The sequence below is a fragment of the Toxotes jaculatrix genome, chromosome 21 (assembly GCF_017976425.1).
Source record: "Toxotes jaculatrix isolate fToxJac2 chromosome 21, fToxJac2.pri, whole genome shotgun sequence".
Lineage (NCBI taxonomy): Eukaryota > Metazoa > Chordata > Actinopteri > Toxotidae > Toxotes > Toxotes jaculatrix.
In genome coordinates, this window is record NC_054414.1 from 1,549,655 (window position 1) to 1,567,609 (window position 17,955).

The 17,955-nt window shown below is 42.5% G+C and overlaps 1 protein-coding gene across 1 annotated transcript in view; it reads left to right on the forward strand.

Annotated features, from left to right (window-relative positions):
* The window catches only part of ryr2a (ryanodine receptor 2a (cardiac)), a 109,148-nt gene that overhangs the window by 82,929 nt on the left and 8,264 nt on the right, over nucleotides 1–17,955 (forward strand). The window contains exons 70-105 of the mRNA XM_041029386.1: nucleotides 112–193; nucleotides 426–556; nucleotides 799–926; nucleotides 1,105–1,297; nucleotides 1,478–1,560; nucleotides 1,867–2,024; nucleotides 2,116–2,203; nucleotides 2,692–2,784; nucleotides 2,975–3,145; nucleotides 3,373–3,432; nucleotides 3,606–3,740; nucleotides 4,032–4,144; nucleotides 4,258–4,354; nucleotides 4,493–4,599; nucleotides 4,840–4,891; nucleotides 4,999–5,049; nucleotides 5,157–5,256; nucleotides 5,470–5,549; nucleotides 5,803–5,879; nucleotides 6,650–6,723; nucleotides 8,965–8,982; nucleotides 12,585–12,665; nucleotides 12,969–13,057; nucleotides 13,579–13,707; nucleotides 13,941–14,045; nucleotides 14,148–14,229; nucleotides 14,368–14,526; nucleotides 14,893–15,047; nucleotides 15,271–15,486; nucleotides 15,606–15,878; nucleotides 15,973–16,179; nucleotides 16,252–16,566; nucleotides 16,768–16,832; nucleotides 17,066–17,216; nucleotides 17,410–17,496; nucleotides 17,622–17,891. Of these exons, the coding sequence (XP_040885320.1) occupies nucleotides 112–193; nucleotides 426–556; nucleotides 799–926; nucleotides 1,105–1,297; nucleotides 1,478–1,560; nucleotides 1,867–2,024; nucleotides 2,116–2,203; nucleotides 2,692–2,784; nucleotides 2,975–3,145; nucleotides 3,373–3,432; nucleotides 3,606–3,740; nucleotides 4,032–4,144; nucleotides 4,258–4,354; nucleotides 4,493–4,599; nucleotides 4,840–4,891; nucleotides 4,999–5,049; nucleotides 5,157–5,256; nucleotides 5,470–5,549; nucleotides 5,803–5,879; nucleotides 6,650–6,723; nucleotides 8,965–8,982; nucleotides 12,585–12,665; nucleotides 12,969–13,057; nucleotides 13,579–13,707; nucleotides 13,941–14,045; nucleotides 14,148–14,229; nucleotides 14,368–14,526; nucleotides 14,893–15,047; nucleotides 15,271–15,486; nucleotides 15,606–15,878; nucleotides 15,973–16,179; nucleotides 16,252–16,566; nucleotides 16,768–16,832; nucleotides 17,066–17,216; nucleotides 17,410–17,496; nucleotides 17,622–17,891 (4,475 nt within the window). The remainder of the gene's footprint in view (nucleotides 1–111; nucleotides 194–425; nucleotides 557–798; nucleotides 927–1,104; nucleotides 1,298–1,477; nucleotides 1,561–1,866; nucleotides 2,025–2,115; nucleotides 2,204–2,691; nucleotides 2,785–2,974; nucleotides 3,146–3,372; nucleotides 3,433–3,605; nucleotides 3,741–4,031; nucleotides 4,145–4,257; nucleotides 4,355–4,492; nucleotides 4,600–4,839; nucleotides 4,892–4,998; nucleotides 5,050–5,156; nucleotides 5,257–5,469; nucleotides 5,550–5,802; nucleotides 5,880–6,649; nucleotides 6,724–8,964; nucleotides 8,983–12,584; nucleotides 12,666–12,968; nucleotides 13,058–13,578; nucleotides 13,708–13,940; nucleotides 14,046–14,147; nucleotides 14,230–14,367; nucleotides 14,527–14,892; nucleotides 15,048–15,270; nucleotides 15,487–15,605; nucleotides 15,879–15,972; nucleotides 16,180–16,251; nucleotides 16,567–16,767; nucleotides 16,833–17,065; nucleotides 17,217–17,409; nucleotides 17,497–17,621; nucleotides 17,892–17,955) is intronic.

The window sequence follows — 17,955 nt, forward strand, 5'->3', positions numbered from 1 at the left end:
ACAGTTACTAATGTCAGATTACCGGCAAGAAATTTCAGTTTTCCCATTAAGAAAAAAATGAACATTAAAACGTAAATTTCAGTAGTTGTTTGTTTGCCTCTCTTCCTCCAGTGGACGATGTTCAGGTCTCCTGCTATAGAATCCTCAACAGCCTTTACTTCCTGGGAACCAACAAAAGCATCTATGTAGAAAGGTGCAGTATACCCTGCTTCATATCTCCAGGGGTTATAGAATCATGTCTCTTCCTTATTGTTAGATAGGAGTGTGTATGATGCTCTGTGCAGAGCAACTGAATTTACAGCACTGAGTATGTTCACAGTGAATGAGTATGTTCTGTCCATGTCTAAGTTTATCAATGCCAATAAACTGGGTCACCTATCAACTATTTTCTCATTATCTCTTCTCCCCTCCCGTCTGCTCTCCAGACAGCGTCCAGCATTAGGACAGTGTCTCGCTGCCTTCTCAGCAGCCTTCCCTGTTGCCTTTCTCGAGCCTCACATCAACAAGTTCAACAGCTTCTCCATCTACAACAGCAAAGGAACTAAAGACAGAGGGGGTACTGATGGTTGTATCTTTATACAATAAATGCATTTACTACAACTCAGCAACACACTCCTCCCGCACTGTGTCTCAGATTGTTGGTAAATCCTGACTCCCCCGTGCTGCTTGTGCTCTCTGGACTGGGAGATAAATGGGATCAGGCTGCTTTTTCTTAACAGAATGGGCTTTAAGTGTTTTAGCAGTTGAGAAAAAAAACAGGAAGTGCAATCTTTTTTTTTTTTTTTTGTCACCTCCCAGCTCTAGGTCTTCCAGGGTATGTCGGGGATGTTTGCCCTGTGATCCCAAACTTGGAGAAGTCCCTGGAAGAGATCATGGAATTGGCAGAGTCTGGCATGAGATACACTCAGATGCCCCATGTGATGGAGGTGGGACATACAACTAACAACTAAAAATGCATGTTAGGAGGACAAAGGTCCTGTGTTTGACCATATAGCTTATTTTTGTTGTATTTCTGAATCCAAATAATGTTTATATAGTACTGGTGGAAGTGGGTGATCCCATGAGAGTTTAACCTTGGGTGTGTGTTCTTCTGTTTTACCGCAGGTGGTGTTGCCCATGTTATGCAGCTACATGTCTCACTGGTGGGAACATGGACCAGAGAGCAACTCCGACAAAGCCGACAGCTGCTGCACATCTGTGACGGCCGAACACATGAACACTCTGCTGGGAAACATCCTCAAGATCATCTACAACAACCTGGGAATAGACGAGGGGGCCTGGATGAAAAGACTGGCAGGTATATGATGACAACACGTCCAGTGTTTATATAGAACAACAGATTCAGCTAATAAACTGCCAACTGAGACATTTGCACAGACACACACACACACACACACACACACACACAGTATGAAGGTAAATAATTAGTTTTTGTATTTTTAACTGTCCAACCCTGTCTCTGTCCTCGCCCCCCAAGTTTTCTCTCAGCCAATCATCAGCAAGGCCAAAGCTCAGCTGCTCAAGACCCATTTCCTTCCTCTGATGGAGAAACTGAAAAAAGTGAGTTCTACACAGTTTATAATGTGTTCAGATGGATTCACATCGACCTCAGTGCAGCACATGTAAGAAATGTATGATGTGTGTTACTCTGAACTCCACGGGTTCGATGATTTTATTGTGATTTATCACAGTTTATTTTCTGCTAGGCTCATTAACAATTGGCCTGCCAAAACAAAACATTAGGAGCTTTAATACATCTGTCAACATAACACAATAACTAGACAACCACAAAAAGGAGATGACACAAAAGCTGTTGCTCTCATAAACTTTTATACTGGACTTTTGTCCTGTCCTGTGTCTGCGCAGAAAGCAGCAGTTGTGTTGATGGATGAGGAACACAGCAAGGCAGAGGGGAGGGGTGAGATGTCAGAGACGGAGCTTCTCATCATGGACCAGTTCACCATACTGGTCAGAGACCTGTACGCCTTTTACCCTCTCCTGATCAGATTCGTTGACTACAACAGGTATAGTGCTCTGATTGAAAGGCCCCCAAACCTCACTGTTTATACATGACAAGTGTCACTGTCCACTCACTGCCTTCATATATACTGACAGGGCCAGATGGCTCAAAGAGTCCAACCCGGAGGCAGAGGGGCTGTTCCGCATGGTGGCCGAGGTGTTCATCTTCTGGGCCAAGTCTCATGTAAGAAAATCCCTGAGAAGACACACATGTAAAGAAACACAACCCAAAGGTCAAGCTGATTAAGAAGGTTACAGTCAAAGGTAGACAAGGGAATCTTAGGCAAGGTCTCATGGTTTGAGTAATGTCATCACGTAGATAGAAAACTAGTAATCTCCCACTTACTTTCATGTTCTCCGTTAGTTCATGATTTTTATAATTAGTTCATGATGTAATTACTCCCATAGTAGAGCTGCAGTATATGAAAAGATTTACTGTGACACAACAAATAATAAATGTAATTTAAACCCAGTGAGAGCTGCATTAAGATATTGTGTGCCATTAAGGTTAAAGGTCGGGCTCAGGCTCAGACAGCTGATCAGGCTCAGCCGGAGAATGATAGAAAATGTGTCACAAGAATAAAAGTATGAAGCCAACATGACTTCATTTTGAACAAGCATCAGACAGCATATACAGAGGAGTCATGGTGTCACCTTGTCATCTTTCCGCAGAACTTCAAAAGGGAAGAGCAGAACTTTGTGGTCCAGAACGAAATCAACAACATGTCCTTCCTCATTACTGACACCAAGTGTAAAATGTCCAAGGTATGGACCATAATGTCCTCACAGCCATGGGTACATGGAATGAGTGGAAAGGCTAACGAGCTCACATCTGAACAGGGGATTTATTAAATGTTAATTTATGCATGGAAACAAATTCAGCGCAGTAAAGGCTACCATTCTAAAGTGTGTCTGCGTGCATTTCCTTTCTTCTGACGTTCTCCGTTTGCCTCAGGGAATCGTTTCAGACCAGGAGAGGAAGAAGATGAAGAGGAAGGGCGATCGATACTCAACGCAGACAAGCCTGATCGTTGCTACTCTCAAGCGTCTGCTACCTGTTGGACTCAACACCTGTGCCCCTGGAGAACAAGAGCTCATTGCACTTGCTAAGAACCGCTTCACCCAGGTATTAAGAATATATTTGTCTAGAACATTGCTGCCTGGTTTCTGATAAGGGATGAGACATTCCTACTGAATAACAGGGGGGGTTATAGAAATAAAATTTCATAGAATACGTTCAGTTCAGGTCTTGAACATGAATGATTTGTGTGTGTGTGTGTGTGTGTGTTCATAATCAGCATCTTAACCTGAAGCTAAAGGTTTATCTTGACCAGATATTGTCTCTGTCAACAGAAAGACACAGAGGATGAAGTCAGAGAGATCGTCAGGAACAATCTCCATTTACAAGGGAAGGTAAGAAAGCAAGTACCTTGATCTTGTAACAAGAACAAGGTACTGTAAGTATATTCAGTTTTAAAGCTTTTGTTATATGGCTCTTGCTCAGAGAGCTACTCTACCTCAACACACATTTAAATGCATTCTCAGTATTGCTTGGGATTGTGACTGCATGTGCTTGTCTTGTACAGCTGGAGGACCCAGCTATTCGTTGGCAGATGGCTCTTTACAGGGACCTCCCTAATCACTATGAGGACAGCTCTGACCCAGAGAAGACTGTGGAGAGGATCCTGGACATCGCTCACGTCCTCTTCCACCTAGATCAGGTTTGTGTGTGTGTGTTTGTCGTCTGCCTTTGTGAGGACCACTTTGAGTTATAGACCTAGAGGGTTGATGTGCTGTGTAGTTGTAATCCTCCAGGAGAATAACTGCCTCTGAAGAGAAACTGGCCTGCTCTTTCCCCTTAGAAGAGCTGATGTGATGGGATATACTCTTGTCTGTCCAATTCTGTGTATCCAGTATTCTTTAGAAATGCTTTTCTGCTACCAGCTGTCTTAGATTGTATGGTCTACCAGACACACACACAGACAGACAGTGAGTTCAGTTTTTGTTTTCAGGTTGAGCACCCTCAGCGCAGTAAGAAGGCAGTGTGGCACAAACTCCTGTCCAAACAGAGGAAGAGAGCAGTGGTCGCTTGCTTCAGGATGGCACCGCTCTATAACCTGCCCAGGTAAGTTACACACACACACACACACACACACAGTACATGAGATTCACAGTTGTAAAAAAAATATATATATATATATTATCATCATTACTCCTCTCTGAATCTCCCCAAACCAGGCACCGGGCTGTCAACTTGTTCCTGCAGGGCTATGAGAAGTCCTGGATCGAGGCAGAGGAGCACTACTTTGAAGATAAACTCATCGAAGACCTCGCAGTTAGTACAATTTCAATAGAAACGTAAAAACAAGTGGAACAGTTTACGGCCTCCGGTAAAAAAATTTGTGACTGTGATCTTTTTTTTTCTTCTTTTTTTTTTTGTACCCCTCTCAATGTGAATCTGCGTTAATGCCAGAAACCAGGTGAACTAGAGCCGTGTGAAGAAGAGGAAGGAGTGAAGCACATTGATCCACTCCATCAGCTCATTCAGCTGTTCAGTAGAACAGCTCTCACAGAGAAGTGGTGGGTTCTCAGAAATAATTGTAAGCTGTATTTCTCACTCCAGTATATACATACCAGGCTTTTTTATTTATCACTGTATCACAAAAGGATCACAAAGAATCAGCTCCACTGGATTTTTAGTAGAAAGTCACAAAACCAGAGCTGCAATAAAGGAAATGCTTAATGCGGCTCAAATAATAAAACTTGTTAGAATGGATCATCAAATCGTGCTAATGTGTGTGCTTGTATTTCCTGTTGCAGTAAACTGGATGAGGACAATCTTTACATGGCCTATGCTGACATCATGGCTAAGGTACCAGCTCCTGGATTCAGTACTAGAAACTTTCTCAATACTTGAAATAGCTTTGCTTGTGACAGTATGATGATGATGATGCTCCTATATCGTCCTCCTTCCCTCAGAGCTGCCACGATGAAGAGGATGAAGACGGAGAGGAAGTAAAGAGTTTTGAAGTAGGTGATCCTGTGTCTATCTGTCTGTCCATCTTCGTGCTTGTTTTAGCTGTAGACTGTTGCAATGCAGCTGCTTGTCAGACCCCGTGTCGTGTTCACCTGAACAGGAGAAGGAGATGGAGAAGCAGAAGCTGTTGTATCAGCAGGCTCGGCTGCACGACCGAGGAGCTGCTGAGATGGTGCTTCAGACCATCAGCGCCAGCAAAGGTAAGTTCATGTCCTCGGGGGGGGGATTTGATCAAAGATTTCAGAATATGAGATGGAATCTGTTATTTTATTACGGTTAATTAACGATTGAATTTGAGTGACCTGGGATTAAAATAATGACCAATTAAACTGTAGGAACCTTTCAGGAAATACTAACATAATGGATCCTCAGTTTGTGGTAGATAAAGGAATCAGTGTGTTTTTCCTTTACAGGTGAGATGGGCCCCATGGTGGCCTCCACTCTGAAGCTGGGCATTGCTATTCTCAATGGAGGAAACTCTACTGTACAGCAGGTGCTCACTCACTTCTTTCTTTGACATGAAACATGTCATTGTTTTCGTGTTTGCACTGGATTTGAAAGGCTGTATACAGATATACATTTGTCCTTTATTTATTAAACTGGATTAGAGTTCATCTAAACCAGGATTCCTGTGTAATGTGTAGTGAGACCTACTACACAGCTGTTCGTATGACTGTGTCCATACTCTGAAACACAACTCAAGCTGGGGTCCATGGTCCTCTTGTCTTCCTCTGTCTCTTTGATAGAAAATGTTGGATTATCTGAAAGACAAGAAGGATGTGGGCTTTTTCCAGAGCCTGGCTGGTCTGATGCAGTCATGCAGGTAACTACAGCCTCTTCCCGAATCAGTATTCATCTCACACGAGTTAATGGGATCTGACTGTGGCTGACTCAATCAAGTATTTAGCTCAGACGCTGACTGTAGAGCATAAAACGTATAAAACACACTTAAAGAATCAGTTACAGGTATCATCTGGCTCCACAGGACTTCAGAACAGGTTTGTTTCAAACTGTGACAGACACATGAATGTGTTCTATAAGCAGAAAAGTTAGTTATTATAGTTGCTGCTGACCAGCACAGTGGTGTGGTTATAACAGCGGGTGTGTAGTGAGTCTTCAGAGTCATAGCTCAGTCACATTGTTATACACAGACATGGTGCATATATTTTTAGATTTAGATTTTTAGGAAAGAATCTGCTTAGAAATCCTAGATAAGATGCTAGAGATCAAAGAAACTCTTTATAACTGTAGAGCTAATACATACACACACATACATCACCACAAAAAGCTCAAATGTGCATCATATAAAGAGATGTTTCTGGAGCTCAGTCTTTGCGTTCATCACTTAGCTTGATTTGCTAATGCACATACACCAGGCCCATTGTTTATTTTTGCACTGAACAGGCTGAATCTCAGCGCCATCTCAAGAAGGCGGGTGAGATTTTAACAGAGCAGAAATCTGAACACTACAGTTTTCACCTGTCACTCTGTGACAGAGTGTTTCTGTGTAGTGAGCAGTGCTGTGGAGGTCTGTAGGTCAGTAAAGGGAGCACAAAATAGCAGAATTTCACTCTACATTTGCCTGTGTTTCAGTGTTCTGGATCTAAATGCTTTTGAGAGGCAGAATAAAGCCGAAGGACTGGGAATGGTGACGGAGGAGGGATCAGGTACGCTTCGTTACGTTTTACACATTATCAGATTTATTTCACAGCAATACAACCAAACATCCATGTCATTTCTCTTTTTTTTTTTCCTCTGAGTTGCAGATCAGTGTTGTTGCTCTGAAACATTACAAAACAAGATGAAGTACCTAAATGATTCATTTAGTATTTCTAAAAAAGCCTAGGTCAAGGTGTCGCTGTTTAAACCTCAGAATGGTTAATTTAAACCTGTAAATAAACATCCAGAGGGCACTGCCCTGTTGGGACCGTTTGTTTCAGAGCAGGTAGCTTGTAAGATACCTGAAGGTAAAACTTTTCTTTCTCTGTTTCAAATAAAAAAAAAAAAAACACATCAAAGTAACCCATGAAAAGACTGATATTAGCATGTTCTGGAGTGATGTAGTGGTAATTAGAGTAGCTGTGCTAGAAAATAAATACACTCTTTGTTGTGTACATCTTGGATGTTATTGTTTTACACATAAAGGTGTTTTTTTATTTTTTTCCTGTCAAATCTTTTTTTTTTTATTCTGCCTTTTGTCCCATTTATTCCTGCCATCACTTTGACTGAGCGTTTTGGTTGATTTGAATGGTGTGGTAATGCAGCACCACCTGCTGTTCATAAGCATCGTCGAGGATGATCTGCCTGTTACATCTTCTTTGTGTAATGCATTTGTTCCTTATGTTCAAGAGTCCTTTTTGATTGTGTGCTGATCAAAATCCGTTCCCTTCATGTAGACAGCTTAAGAAACTTTCTTTTGTTTGTTTTGATGGTTTGTAGAATAAGAGTTTTAAAAACGTTACGAACTTATAAGTACAGGAAAATAACTGATACATAAATGATAATGCTTAGATAATACTTTTATTTGGTTTTCTGGCAGTGGTGCATATGATGACCCTTTTCTACAGTTAGATGAACAATGGTGGCTGTAGAGTGATGTCATTATATACCAGAGGTCTTCAACAGGGGGTCCGTGACCCCTAGGGGGTCCGCGGAGGTGCTACAGGGGGGGCCGTGAAATTTTTGGTTGATAAGGCAAGTTTTTATATATGTATTTTTTCCTTTTTTCCCACAAATTTAAATGTGGGGAAATAACACAATTAACATGAATCTAACATTAGCAAACAAATAAATGGCAGCAGAAGATGTTATCTTAGATAGATGTTATCTAACATGTGCAAGGTACAGTGAGTAGGGTGGCTGTGTCACCCTACTCACTGTACCTTGCACAAAAACATTTATATGAACCTGTGTATTATTTGAATAGCTTAGTATTGACTGCACAATAACAAGGTATGTTTATACATGGCACTAGGCTCAGTTTAAGATAAAACACAATTTTATAAAATATATCGTAGGGGGTCCCTGCTCCATCTCTCCATCAGTTTCAGGGTCCTTGGCCTGAAAAACGTTGAAGACCCCTGTTATATACCATTGAACCCCTCTGGGAGGGGAGGTCACAGTCAAAGTGTGTGACACGGGGAGATTGTGGGTCTCTTTCTTTCTTCTAACCATGAAGATGGTCTTTTCCTAACAGTAACCACAGCTGATTGAGGTGGCAGATCACACACTGTGTCACATAGTTTTTGAAAGGCTCTGACACAGACCTATTTCTTTTTGTTGTTGAGGACTTACTGGTACGATAAAGGCCTAAATACCTGTAAATAATCGTCAATGAATGACAGATAACCATGTAAAACAGGCTGAGGACTGTGAAAATGAATACTTTGTAATGACTGCTGTGTAATGCTACTGTCATCACATCATTTCTTTTCTAAAGCAGTCATTAGGATGAAATGGTGACTATTTAGATACTTTTTGCAGTGTTAATGGAGAAAATAACAACACCTTATTATGAAGTATTACAAAAAAATACTCCATATAATGGCACCATTTTGAAAGGCGCTACCAACAACAGGTTAAATGTTGATGCACATCCACAATACAGTACATATTTGAATAGTAAAAACAGGGCTTGGTGTTTTATATATATATATTTATATATATACACATTTTTCAGTGACTCTTTTTGAGTTTTACTCAGCTGTACGACGTCTGTTACTCTTCTGTTACTATTATTTTTCCATGTTGACCAAACAACTGAATTCGGAAATTTTTAAAGCTCTTTTCCCTATATGTAATCTTTTTTTTTTCTTTCTTTGTTTCTTACTTTCTTTCTCTCTTTCTTTCTTCCCCCCTGTTTTTTCCTTTTCCCATTTTTGTTTACTGCACTTTCTTCCCTTCCTCAGTCATCACTCATGAGCGTGGTAATTATGCCTTCTGCCATTTTCTTGTGTGTTGGTTGGTCTCTCTCTCTCTCTCTCTATCTCTCTGTCTCTCTATCTCTCTATCTCTCTCTCTCTTTCTCGCTCTTACACACTATGGTTGGTTAGTTGTTGTGTCAGTTCTGTCCAGGTCCTGAGTGTAGACCTTCAAACCTCGTCCTTCCCAGCTCTGTGCTTGTAGCTACTTTTCTGCCTTACCCTCACCATTTTAATCTGTTATTTTCTTTGTTTGTGTTTCTTTTTTTTTTAGTTTTGATTTTGATTTTTATTTTTTTATTTTTATTTTTTTTTATTTTTTAGTATAGACCAATTACAAGTCACTCTGTGGTTGGATTTGTAGTTGGGTCTTTTTTTTATAGTGTTAAAATCTGAGTCCATGATTTGATATAAAATGTTACGTCATTCTTTGTCACAATAGTAAGCGGATAATGACTCATCATATTAAGAGTTAAGATGTAAAAAACCTGGGCCATGTTCAGGCAGAAGCAGTAGTGTTGCCATCTAAAACACAAGCCATGTATGCCTCCCTCTCAGGATTTGTACAGTATCTGGCACATTCTAAATATTACTAATACAAGTATTTACCTTCCCCCCACCCTCATTCTCCACCCTCTCAGTCATATAGTCCACCTGAAGTCGACTGGTTGTTTGTCTCAGTAATGGAAATGGTTATTGTGTTGGTTGTTTTCTGTTGTGGTGTACGATCCCCTCTGTGTTCTCAGCCACTTGTTCTTCTGTCTCCTTCTGACTCGCTCGCTCTCTTAGGGGCTGCAATGAATACCAAACGCACAAACCCAGAACAGGTGGAGCTGTAAGCTGTAACAGCCACCTCCATTCAAGCTGCTTCCGTCATCACTTTTCTATTGGCAATAAATCAAATGTCCAGGTGTGATGGAAAAAAAAAAACCTCACAATGATCACGGACCCTGTGCAGTTCCACTGTACTCTGTAAACATGTTAGTATCTGTCAGGAAACTTAGTTGTTTGGTTCAGTCCCTGTGGTCCCCATCATGATCATCACCATCAGCAACAGCAGCAGCAGCAGCAGCAGTTTTCAGAGAAAAGCTTTACCCAACACTTTGTACACCACCTGGTTAGCAGCAAACTGCAGATAGACACAAACATTTAGCAGCTAAAAAAAATAAACGAGGAAAAAAGACAAAAATAATCCTTTTTTAAAGGATTTCATGTATAGATTTACCCCCCCCCCCCTCCAAAAAAAAGAAATTCCTAAAGAGAAATTGCAGCCCTACTGATTTCTCATCTCTGACCTCTTCATCTGTTCTGTACAGTCTGCCTCTCTCCCTCTCCTCTGTCAGTGTTGCACCTCGGACTTTACAGTGGCTGTTTCTAGTCATGCTCCTCTGTGAGCGGAGGAGGGTGAACCCTGATCATTTTCTCATTCCTTTCTTCTTCCCTTTTCTCTCTTTAATGGCTGAGCTGTGTTCTGTAGAAAGTGTTACTTGTCCTTCATGACTGTTTTTGCTTATGTGGCAAAAAAAAAAAAAAACTTAATTTGAATAACCTGTCCTTTTTTTTTAAAATGATTATTTTACATTTAGATTTATTTTCACCCCAGTGCTGTATTTTATATAAATTGGTGGTAGCTGTAAGCGTTATAGTGCGTATATATCTGTAAATCTAAACCATTTTGAAGGAATAACAAACCTATAGAGAAATAACCCAGAGATCTGCTTGTATGACATATGAACAAAGATGGAATGATCTCATTTCTTTTTTTTTTTTTTTTTCCCAACTGTGGAAAATGTATTCATTCATCCAGTTTATCACTCTGTTTGGAATAAGCCTGAAAGTGCTTTTACTTGAATCATGAAACAGGATTTTCAGCTTTTCTTACAACTTTAGAAAGATGGAAAACATCAGCTATCTGCTTCGGTAAGAAATGCGGTGTCAGATTGTTCACTAATATTTGGAAAATTCTAGAGAATCACGTTATGTACGCTGTTGTTGCGACATCCGATGATTGAACAGGATCGTATCTAGAAAAATATTGGTGTGAATTTTGTTGTCAAAGCACCAATAACTGTAGAACAGGTGTTTTTAGAGAGTAAGTGTTAAGGTTTTCCCTCGTCTGTCAGTCCATCCAGGTACTCAAGGCCTTCGTGAACTTTACATTTTTCATGTGAGCTATTTAGCCTGCTGCCATCGCAACCTACTCTTCATTAAGTGGTGGCAAATCAAACTTTAAAACCTTGCGTCCATTATCTGTTCCACCCCTATCCATAATCAGGGTCGCAGGGTGACTTGAGCACATCCCAGCGCTCGTTCGAGAATCCCGGTTTTTTCCTGGACAGGTTCCGGACTGGACCTCAGGATGTTCTTGCCTCGGTGCATCAACACCGCACCACTGTGAATGCTTGTATCATTCTTAGCCTTTGTAGCAGTTATTATGTATTAGAAGCATAACTTTTAATGTGTACACTACAGTGTAGTGCATTATAACAACTGAATTCTTTAGCGGACGCTGTCATATCCATTTTTGCTTTGCATGATATAAGTGGAAATCAGCAATAGGACCATAACAATTCAAACTGATCTTCTGACATCCTGGTGGACTGATCTATAGGTACAGGTCTGCACATCCTCCAAACTGTCTACATGAAAAAAAAAAGAAAGAAAATCATCTGCACTTTCAGTCTTGTTTCAGATGCACAGATTCTCCTCCTTTAGCCCTGTCCAGTTTGTTGTCATACTCTCTGGATGTGTTCCGTTAATGTTTATGTTGTTATTGTTCTGATGTGGTTGTGTAGCGTCTCATCCTCCTCTCTCTGACCTTCCTTTTCCTTTTTTTTTTTTTTGCATGTCTCAAAGCAGCATTTTAACCCAGTCAGCGCGGCTGTCCTCAGCTTCCTCAGGGTATTTGGAATCTCTGACAGAATCGACAATTGGGGGGGGGGGGACACAAACCAACGCATTTTCATTTCTAATCACAACAGCATTAAAAAAAAAGAAAAGAAAAGAAAAAAAAGACATGCAAAGAGACGAAATCCAGTCCTGACTGTAAAATGCTGCAATTTAAAGACCAGTGCACTTCAGTCCACTACCGAGTGCTGTGGCTGCCCACTGCTCATCCAAGTGTGTGTGTGTGTGTGTGCGTGTGTGCGTGCGTGTGTGTGTGTGTTCGTCTTTGTATGACTGTGTTAGATAAGAATGCTGTAGTATGACCACACACTTCTCACTGACTGAAAGATAACGGGTATTTCGTCACATTAGCTCCATCTCTTTTTAATAGTTCTTCACTCTCCATCTTCTTGTCTTGTCTGTCTCTTTCCTGATTGTTGTCTGCTTTTGTCTTCTCTGTTCTCTGACTTTTTTTTTTATGTGTATGTGTGTCTTGTTTATATGAACGTGTGTGTGCATTTGTGTGTGTGTGTGTGTGTCTGTGTGTCTGCACATGCTCGTGTTCTTGCGTGTTTACGTTTGTGCATACCTATGTATGTGCTGGTGCATATGTGTGTCTGCATGTGTGTCTTGCCGTGTATGTGTGTGTGTGTGTGTGTGTGTGTGTGCGCGTGTGTATATGTATGTATGTGTGTGTGTGTGTGTTTCCTTTCTCCGGCCAGGTGAGAAGGTCATGCAGGATGATGAGTTCACCTGTGACCTTTTCCGCTTCCTGCAGCTGCTCTGCGAAGGACACAACTCAGGTGTGTGTGTGTGTGTGTGTGCACTTGTGTGTGTTCTCTGTTACTGATTGATTCAGCCTGATCTGATCTGCACAACTTTTGTGTTGTTAACCTGTCAAACAGGTTTGTCCATAGTTATGTGGCGTCGTCCCACATTCTTTTGCTAGTAGAATTTGAGAAAAGTGGCTGCTCAAGCCTCACTATAGTTATTAAAAGTGTGGGGCTGACATTATTTACCTGGCACTTCTTTACACATTTATTTATGGCAACACATTTTACAAGTTAAAAATTAAAATGATAGTGTTTTGCGATTTCCCGTTTCAGACTTCCAGAACTACTTAAGGACACAAACGGGGAACAACACAACTGTCAACATCATCATCTCTACTGTGGACTACCTCCTCAGAGTCCAGGTTTGTTCCCTCTGTTAAACCCTGCTGGTTCATGAAGGATGGAAGCCGAAAATAATCATACAGAGACAACAATCTCTGTATGACCATATAAAAACCATATAACTCCCGTTCAGTTACCACTGAAATCAGTGTTAACTAAACCTAATATTAATCTAGTTCTAGGAAATTCGTTTTTATGTCTTTTTATGTGCCAGTCTTTGCTGTTACCTTCCCTGATCACAACACACTTCCTGTTCCTGTGCACAGCCCAGCACAGTTATAGGCTTTTAAAAACCATGTCATAGTAAGTTCAGTCTTACATGTGTAGAATTTCACTTGGTCAATTTGCTTTTTAGAAAACTTGCATTTCTTTTTTCTCCCTTTTGCTGCTCGTTGTTTTTTGTGTTTATTAATCAGTTTCATCACTTTCTACTGCTTCTGTTAATCTTCAGTTTATTATCGAATAGCTGATCTGTCTCAGTGTTTTCATTTCCTTCACTGACTCTGACCCTGCTTGCCTCTCCTCCTTCCCTCTCCTCCAGGAGTCTATCAGCGATTTCTACTGGTATTATTCTGGGAAAGATGTTATTGACGAGCAGGGCCAGAAGAATTTCTCCAAGGCAATAAATGTGGCCAAGCAGGTTTTCAATACGCTGACTGAGTACATCCAGGTATGCCTGCCCACTGCAGCTGAAGTCACAGCTGTCATGGATGCTAAAATGGAAATGGAGATGGAGATATCCTCTGTGTAAAAATAATTTTCTTCAACATAGTAACAACCAACACCACATCGATATACTGCAAGATTTAAAAAGCTGTATCTGGGAACTGTTCTAACATATTTCAATCCTGAAAAGTCAGAGTTGCGATTGTGATGCAGTTGTATCCCTTTCCGATGTTGAAGGGTCCTTGCACTGGCAACCAGCAGAGTTTGGCCCATAGCCGTTTGTGGGATGCTGTCGTCGGTTTTCTCCACGTCTTCGCTCACATGCAGATGAAACTGTCTCAGGTGAGTTAAGATAGCAAGCTGTCTGGGATGCATTCTTCGACAAAGTGGAAGCAGCTGTAAAAAAGAAAAAAAAAAAAATCATCCTCGTCTTTTCCTCTCCAGGACTCCAGTCAGATCGAGTTACTGAAGGAACTGATGGACCTGCAGAAAGATATGGTGGTCATGCTGCTGTCCATGCTGGAGGGTAGGTCTCTGTGTCCATGGAGTTGTACTGAGCATTAAGGGAAGAGCTTAATCAGATCACCTTGCTTTTCATTGACTATAATCTAAGTTCATAAGGTTGTGTCGTGGTTTTAAGTGATTTCCTGGACTGTTTTGACAGGTAATGTGGTGAATGGGACCATTGGGAAGCAGATGGTGGACATGTTGGTGGAGTCCTCCAACAATGTGGAGATGATCCTCAAGTTCTTTGACATGTTCCTCAAACTGAAAGACCTGACGTCCTCGGATGCCTTCAAGGAGTATGACCCTGACGGGAAAGGTCAGTGGTGGTCAGAGTCATGCTGCCTTCGCTTGTTTACACTGAACCAAATCATTTTTACATAGCATGGAGTCAGAACAGTGACATGACACCAGAGTCAGTGTCTGTCTTGTTTTTGAGTGGACGTTGATGGAGCTCTGTGAATGAATGTGCCTTCCACATGCTGCCTTCAACACGCGGTGTATGAGACTGTGAGCCGTGAGCAGGTGTGTGTAGTCCATGCCTGAATGCAGATGACCGTTAGGTGAGGTGGTGTGGCAGTCAGGGCTGAGAGATGAGAAGGTGAGGTGACCGTACGGGAGGGAACGGCCAGTCATGAATCGTGACGCAAACCGATGTACGACTTCAGGTGTCATCTTCCGACAGGTGTCATCTCTAAGAGGGACTTCCACAAGGCCATGGAGAGCCACAAACACTACACCCAGTCTGAGACGGAGTTCCTGCTCTCCTGTGCTGAGACTGACGAGAACGAGCTCTTGGACTATGAGGAATTTGTGAAGCGCTTCCATGAGCCAGCCAAGGTAAATTCATTCAGCTGATTTAAAAAGGGGGGTCTTAATGCTGCCTGAATATAAGCCTCCGAGAATGATCAGAATCTGTTATTCAAACTTTGTTTCACACAAGTGGAGTCAAATTTGTACTCATATGAATCACAAAAAGTTTTCACAGCTTTGCTGAAGTTTTGTTAATGAGCAGCTCACTGAAAAGGGAAACTAAAAATGCCTTGAACTGTGATTGGTGAAGGACATTGGCTTCAACGTGGCCGTGTTGCTGACCAACCTGTCGGAGCACATGCCTCACGACACGCGGCTGCAGACCTTCTTGGAGCTGGCAGAGAGCGTCCTCAACTACTTCCAACCCTACCTGGGCAGGATCGAGATCATGGGCAGCGCCAAGCGCATCGAGAGGGTCTACTTCGAGATCAGCGAATCGAGCCGAACACAGTGGGAGAAACCTCAGGTAAAGATGATAGGAATCCATGAACGTCACATTTGATTTTACATTTTTTTCACTTCAAAGACACAAAACTTGATTTTGGTTACAGTGTCAGTTTACTCCTGTTTGCCTTCTCCACCCAGGTCAAAGAATCCAAGCGTCAGTTCATCTTCGACGTGGTGAACGAGGGAGGGGAGAAGGAGAAGATGGAGCTGTTTGTGAATTTCTGCGAGGACACCATCTTTGAGATGCAGCTGGCGGCTCAGATGTCTGACGCCGGGGAGCGTTTGGCGGTGAAAGAGGAAAGCGAGCGGGAGAAACCAGATGAGGAGAACCCTGACATGGGCTTCTTCTCCGTCACCACGGTCTGCATGGCGCTGGTGGCTCTGCGATACAACGTCATGCTGCTGATAAAGGTGAGAGCGTATATTAATTCAAGGTGTCTGAGGGATAAGATCAGGTTTCAGGTTTTTATGTTGATGTTTCATATTTATTTTTTTCGGTTTTCAGTTGCTGTCCATGAAGAGCTTGAAGAAACAGATAAAGAAAATAAAGAACATGACAGTGAAGGACATGGTGACCACCCTGGTGTCCTTATACTGGTCAGTGTTGCTGGGCCTGCTCCACGTGGCCTTCAGCGTGGCTCGAGGGTTTTGTCGAATTTTCTACAACACCTTCATGGGGGGCAGTCTGGTGGAGGGGGCCAAAACCATAAAGGTCAGTATACATCATTCAACTAAATGCACTGAAAGCTGTTCAGAAATACTTCAATGCTGCCTTCATCCACAGGTGTCAGAGCTACTGGCCAACATGCCTGACCCCACCCAGGACGAGGTGCGGGGCGAAGGGGAGGACCGAGAGAAGAGACTGCCTGACCGCGGCTCCCCTAAGGAGGACCTGGCTGACCTGGCAGTCAACACCAGCGAGACCGAGCTGCTGTCAGATATTTTCGGCCTAGACTTAAGAAGGGAGGGGGGCCAGTACAAGATCACCCCCCATAACCCCAACGCCAGCCTGACCGAACTGCTCAACTCCCCGGTCCCTTCCCCAAACCCACCAACCCCGTCCACAGCACCCCCACCTGAGCTCAGGCAGAGGCATCGGGTAAGAGGAAAGCTGAGCCAGCTGAGCCTCGTTCACACCAGCGAGAGATGCACAGAGAAATGAAGAAATATCAAAATCATAAAAAGAACCTGATTGAGAAAAAAGGTTTTCAGGGCCTTTAAGCCACAGAGCTAGAATGGCTAAAGTACACTGATCTTCAAAGTGACTTGTTTGTTGTTTTGTCTGTGTTTTCTGTTTCAGTCGAAGAGCTCCGAGGAGAAGGAAGCAACACCAGAGTCTGGATGTGAACCTGAGAAAACATCAGAGTATGTGTACGCATGTTGTCATGTGATCTGACAGCTATGGTGGGCAGACAACAAGAAGAATGTTAACTGCCAGAGCCAATGAGAGAGAGTCAAAGTCAGACTCTCAGCCACATTTGGTTTGTTCTGAAAATACGTGCAGTGATGCAGAGGGGATCATAAAAACGTAGGAGCTTTCTTTTCATTCAGTGCTGCGTCCTTGGGTGTGTGCAAATGCGATCGTGTTGTGATTTCAGGACTCGACATGTAGAGGAGCAAGAGAAACGGCCGAAGAACGAGAAGATGAAGCCAAAAGTCAGAAGGCATCACACCTCAAAGTCGGATGAGCCAGATCTGCAGGAGTCTGCGTTCTTGAAGAAGATCATCGCCTACCAGAGGAAACTGCTGGTACACGATACTCCTCGGTCCTTTCCAGTTCGCTCTTGTAAAATCCTGATTGTGAACCCCAGTATTTCTCAGCCCAGCTTCAAGGAATTTAAACAAATGCTGCTTATGTACAACGTGGACAATAAACTCCAGGATATTTTAGCCTAACATGGAGTCATATCTCTGTCCCTCCTTTTTTCTGTCTCCCCTGCAGAACTACTTTGCCAGGAACTTCTACAACATGAGGATGTTGGCTCTGTTCGTCGCCTTTGCAATCAACTTCATCCTCTTATTCTATAAGGTAAATGAACATAAAACACAATAAACATCCACTAAATTTAACAGGTTACAACATGTTTGCTAATCATGTTTTTTCATTCTTACTAACCTGCCTTAAGGACTAATTATTTGTCCCCCCCCTACAAGGTGTCCACGTCCTCCTCTGTGGTTGAGGAAAGGGAAGTGATGTACACCAACAGCCCACCGGACGGCAGCGTTCAGTGGGATCCTCTGGGTGGAGACGCGGCGGAGACAAAGGACGAGGTGATGGATGAGAACGGGGAGCCCCTGAAGCCCGTCACGGTCCGTTTTGTCCTGGAGGAAAGCAGCGGATACATGGAGCCCATGTTACGGATCCTGGCCATCCTCCACACTGTCATCTCCTTCTTCTGTATCATCGGATACTACTGTCTGAAGGCAGGATTCTGACTGCTGATATTCAGCAGAAATGATTTCAATATACATTATGTCAATGAGTGTA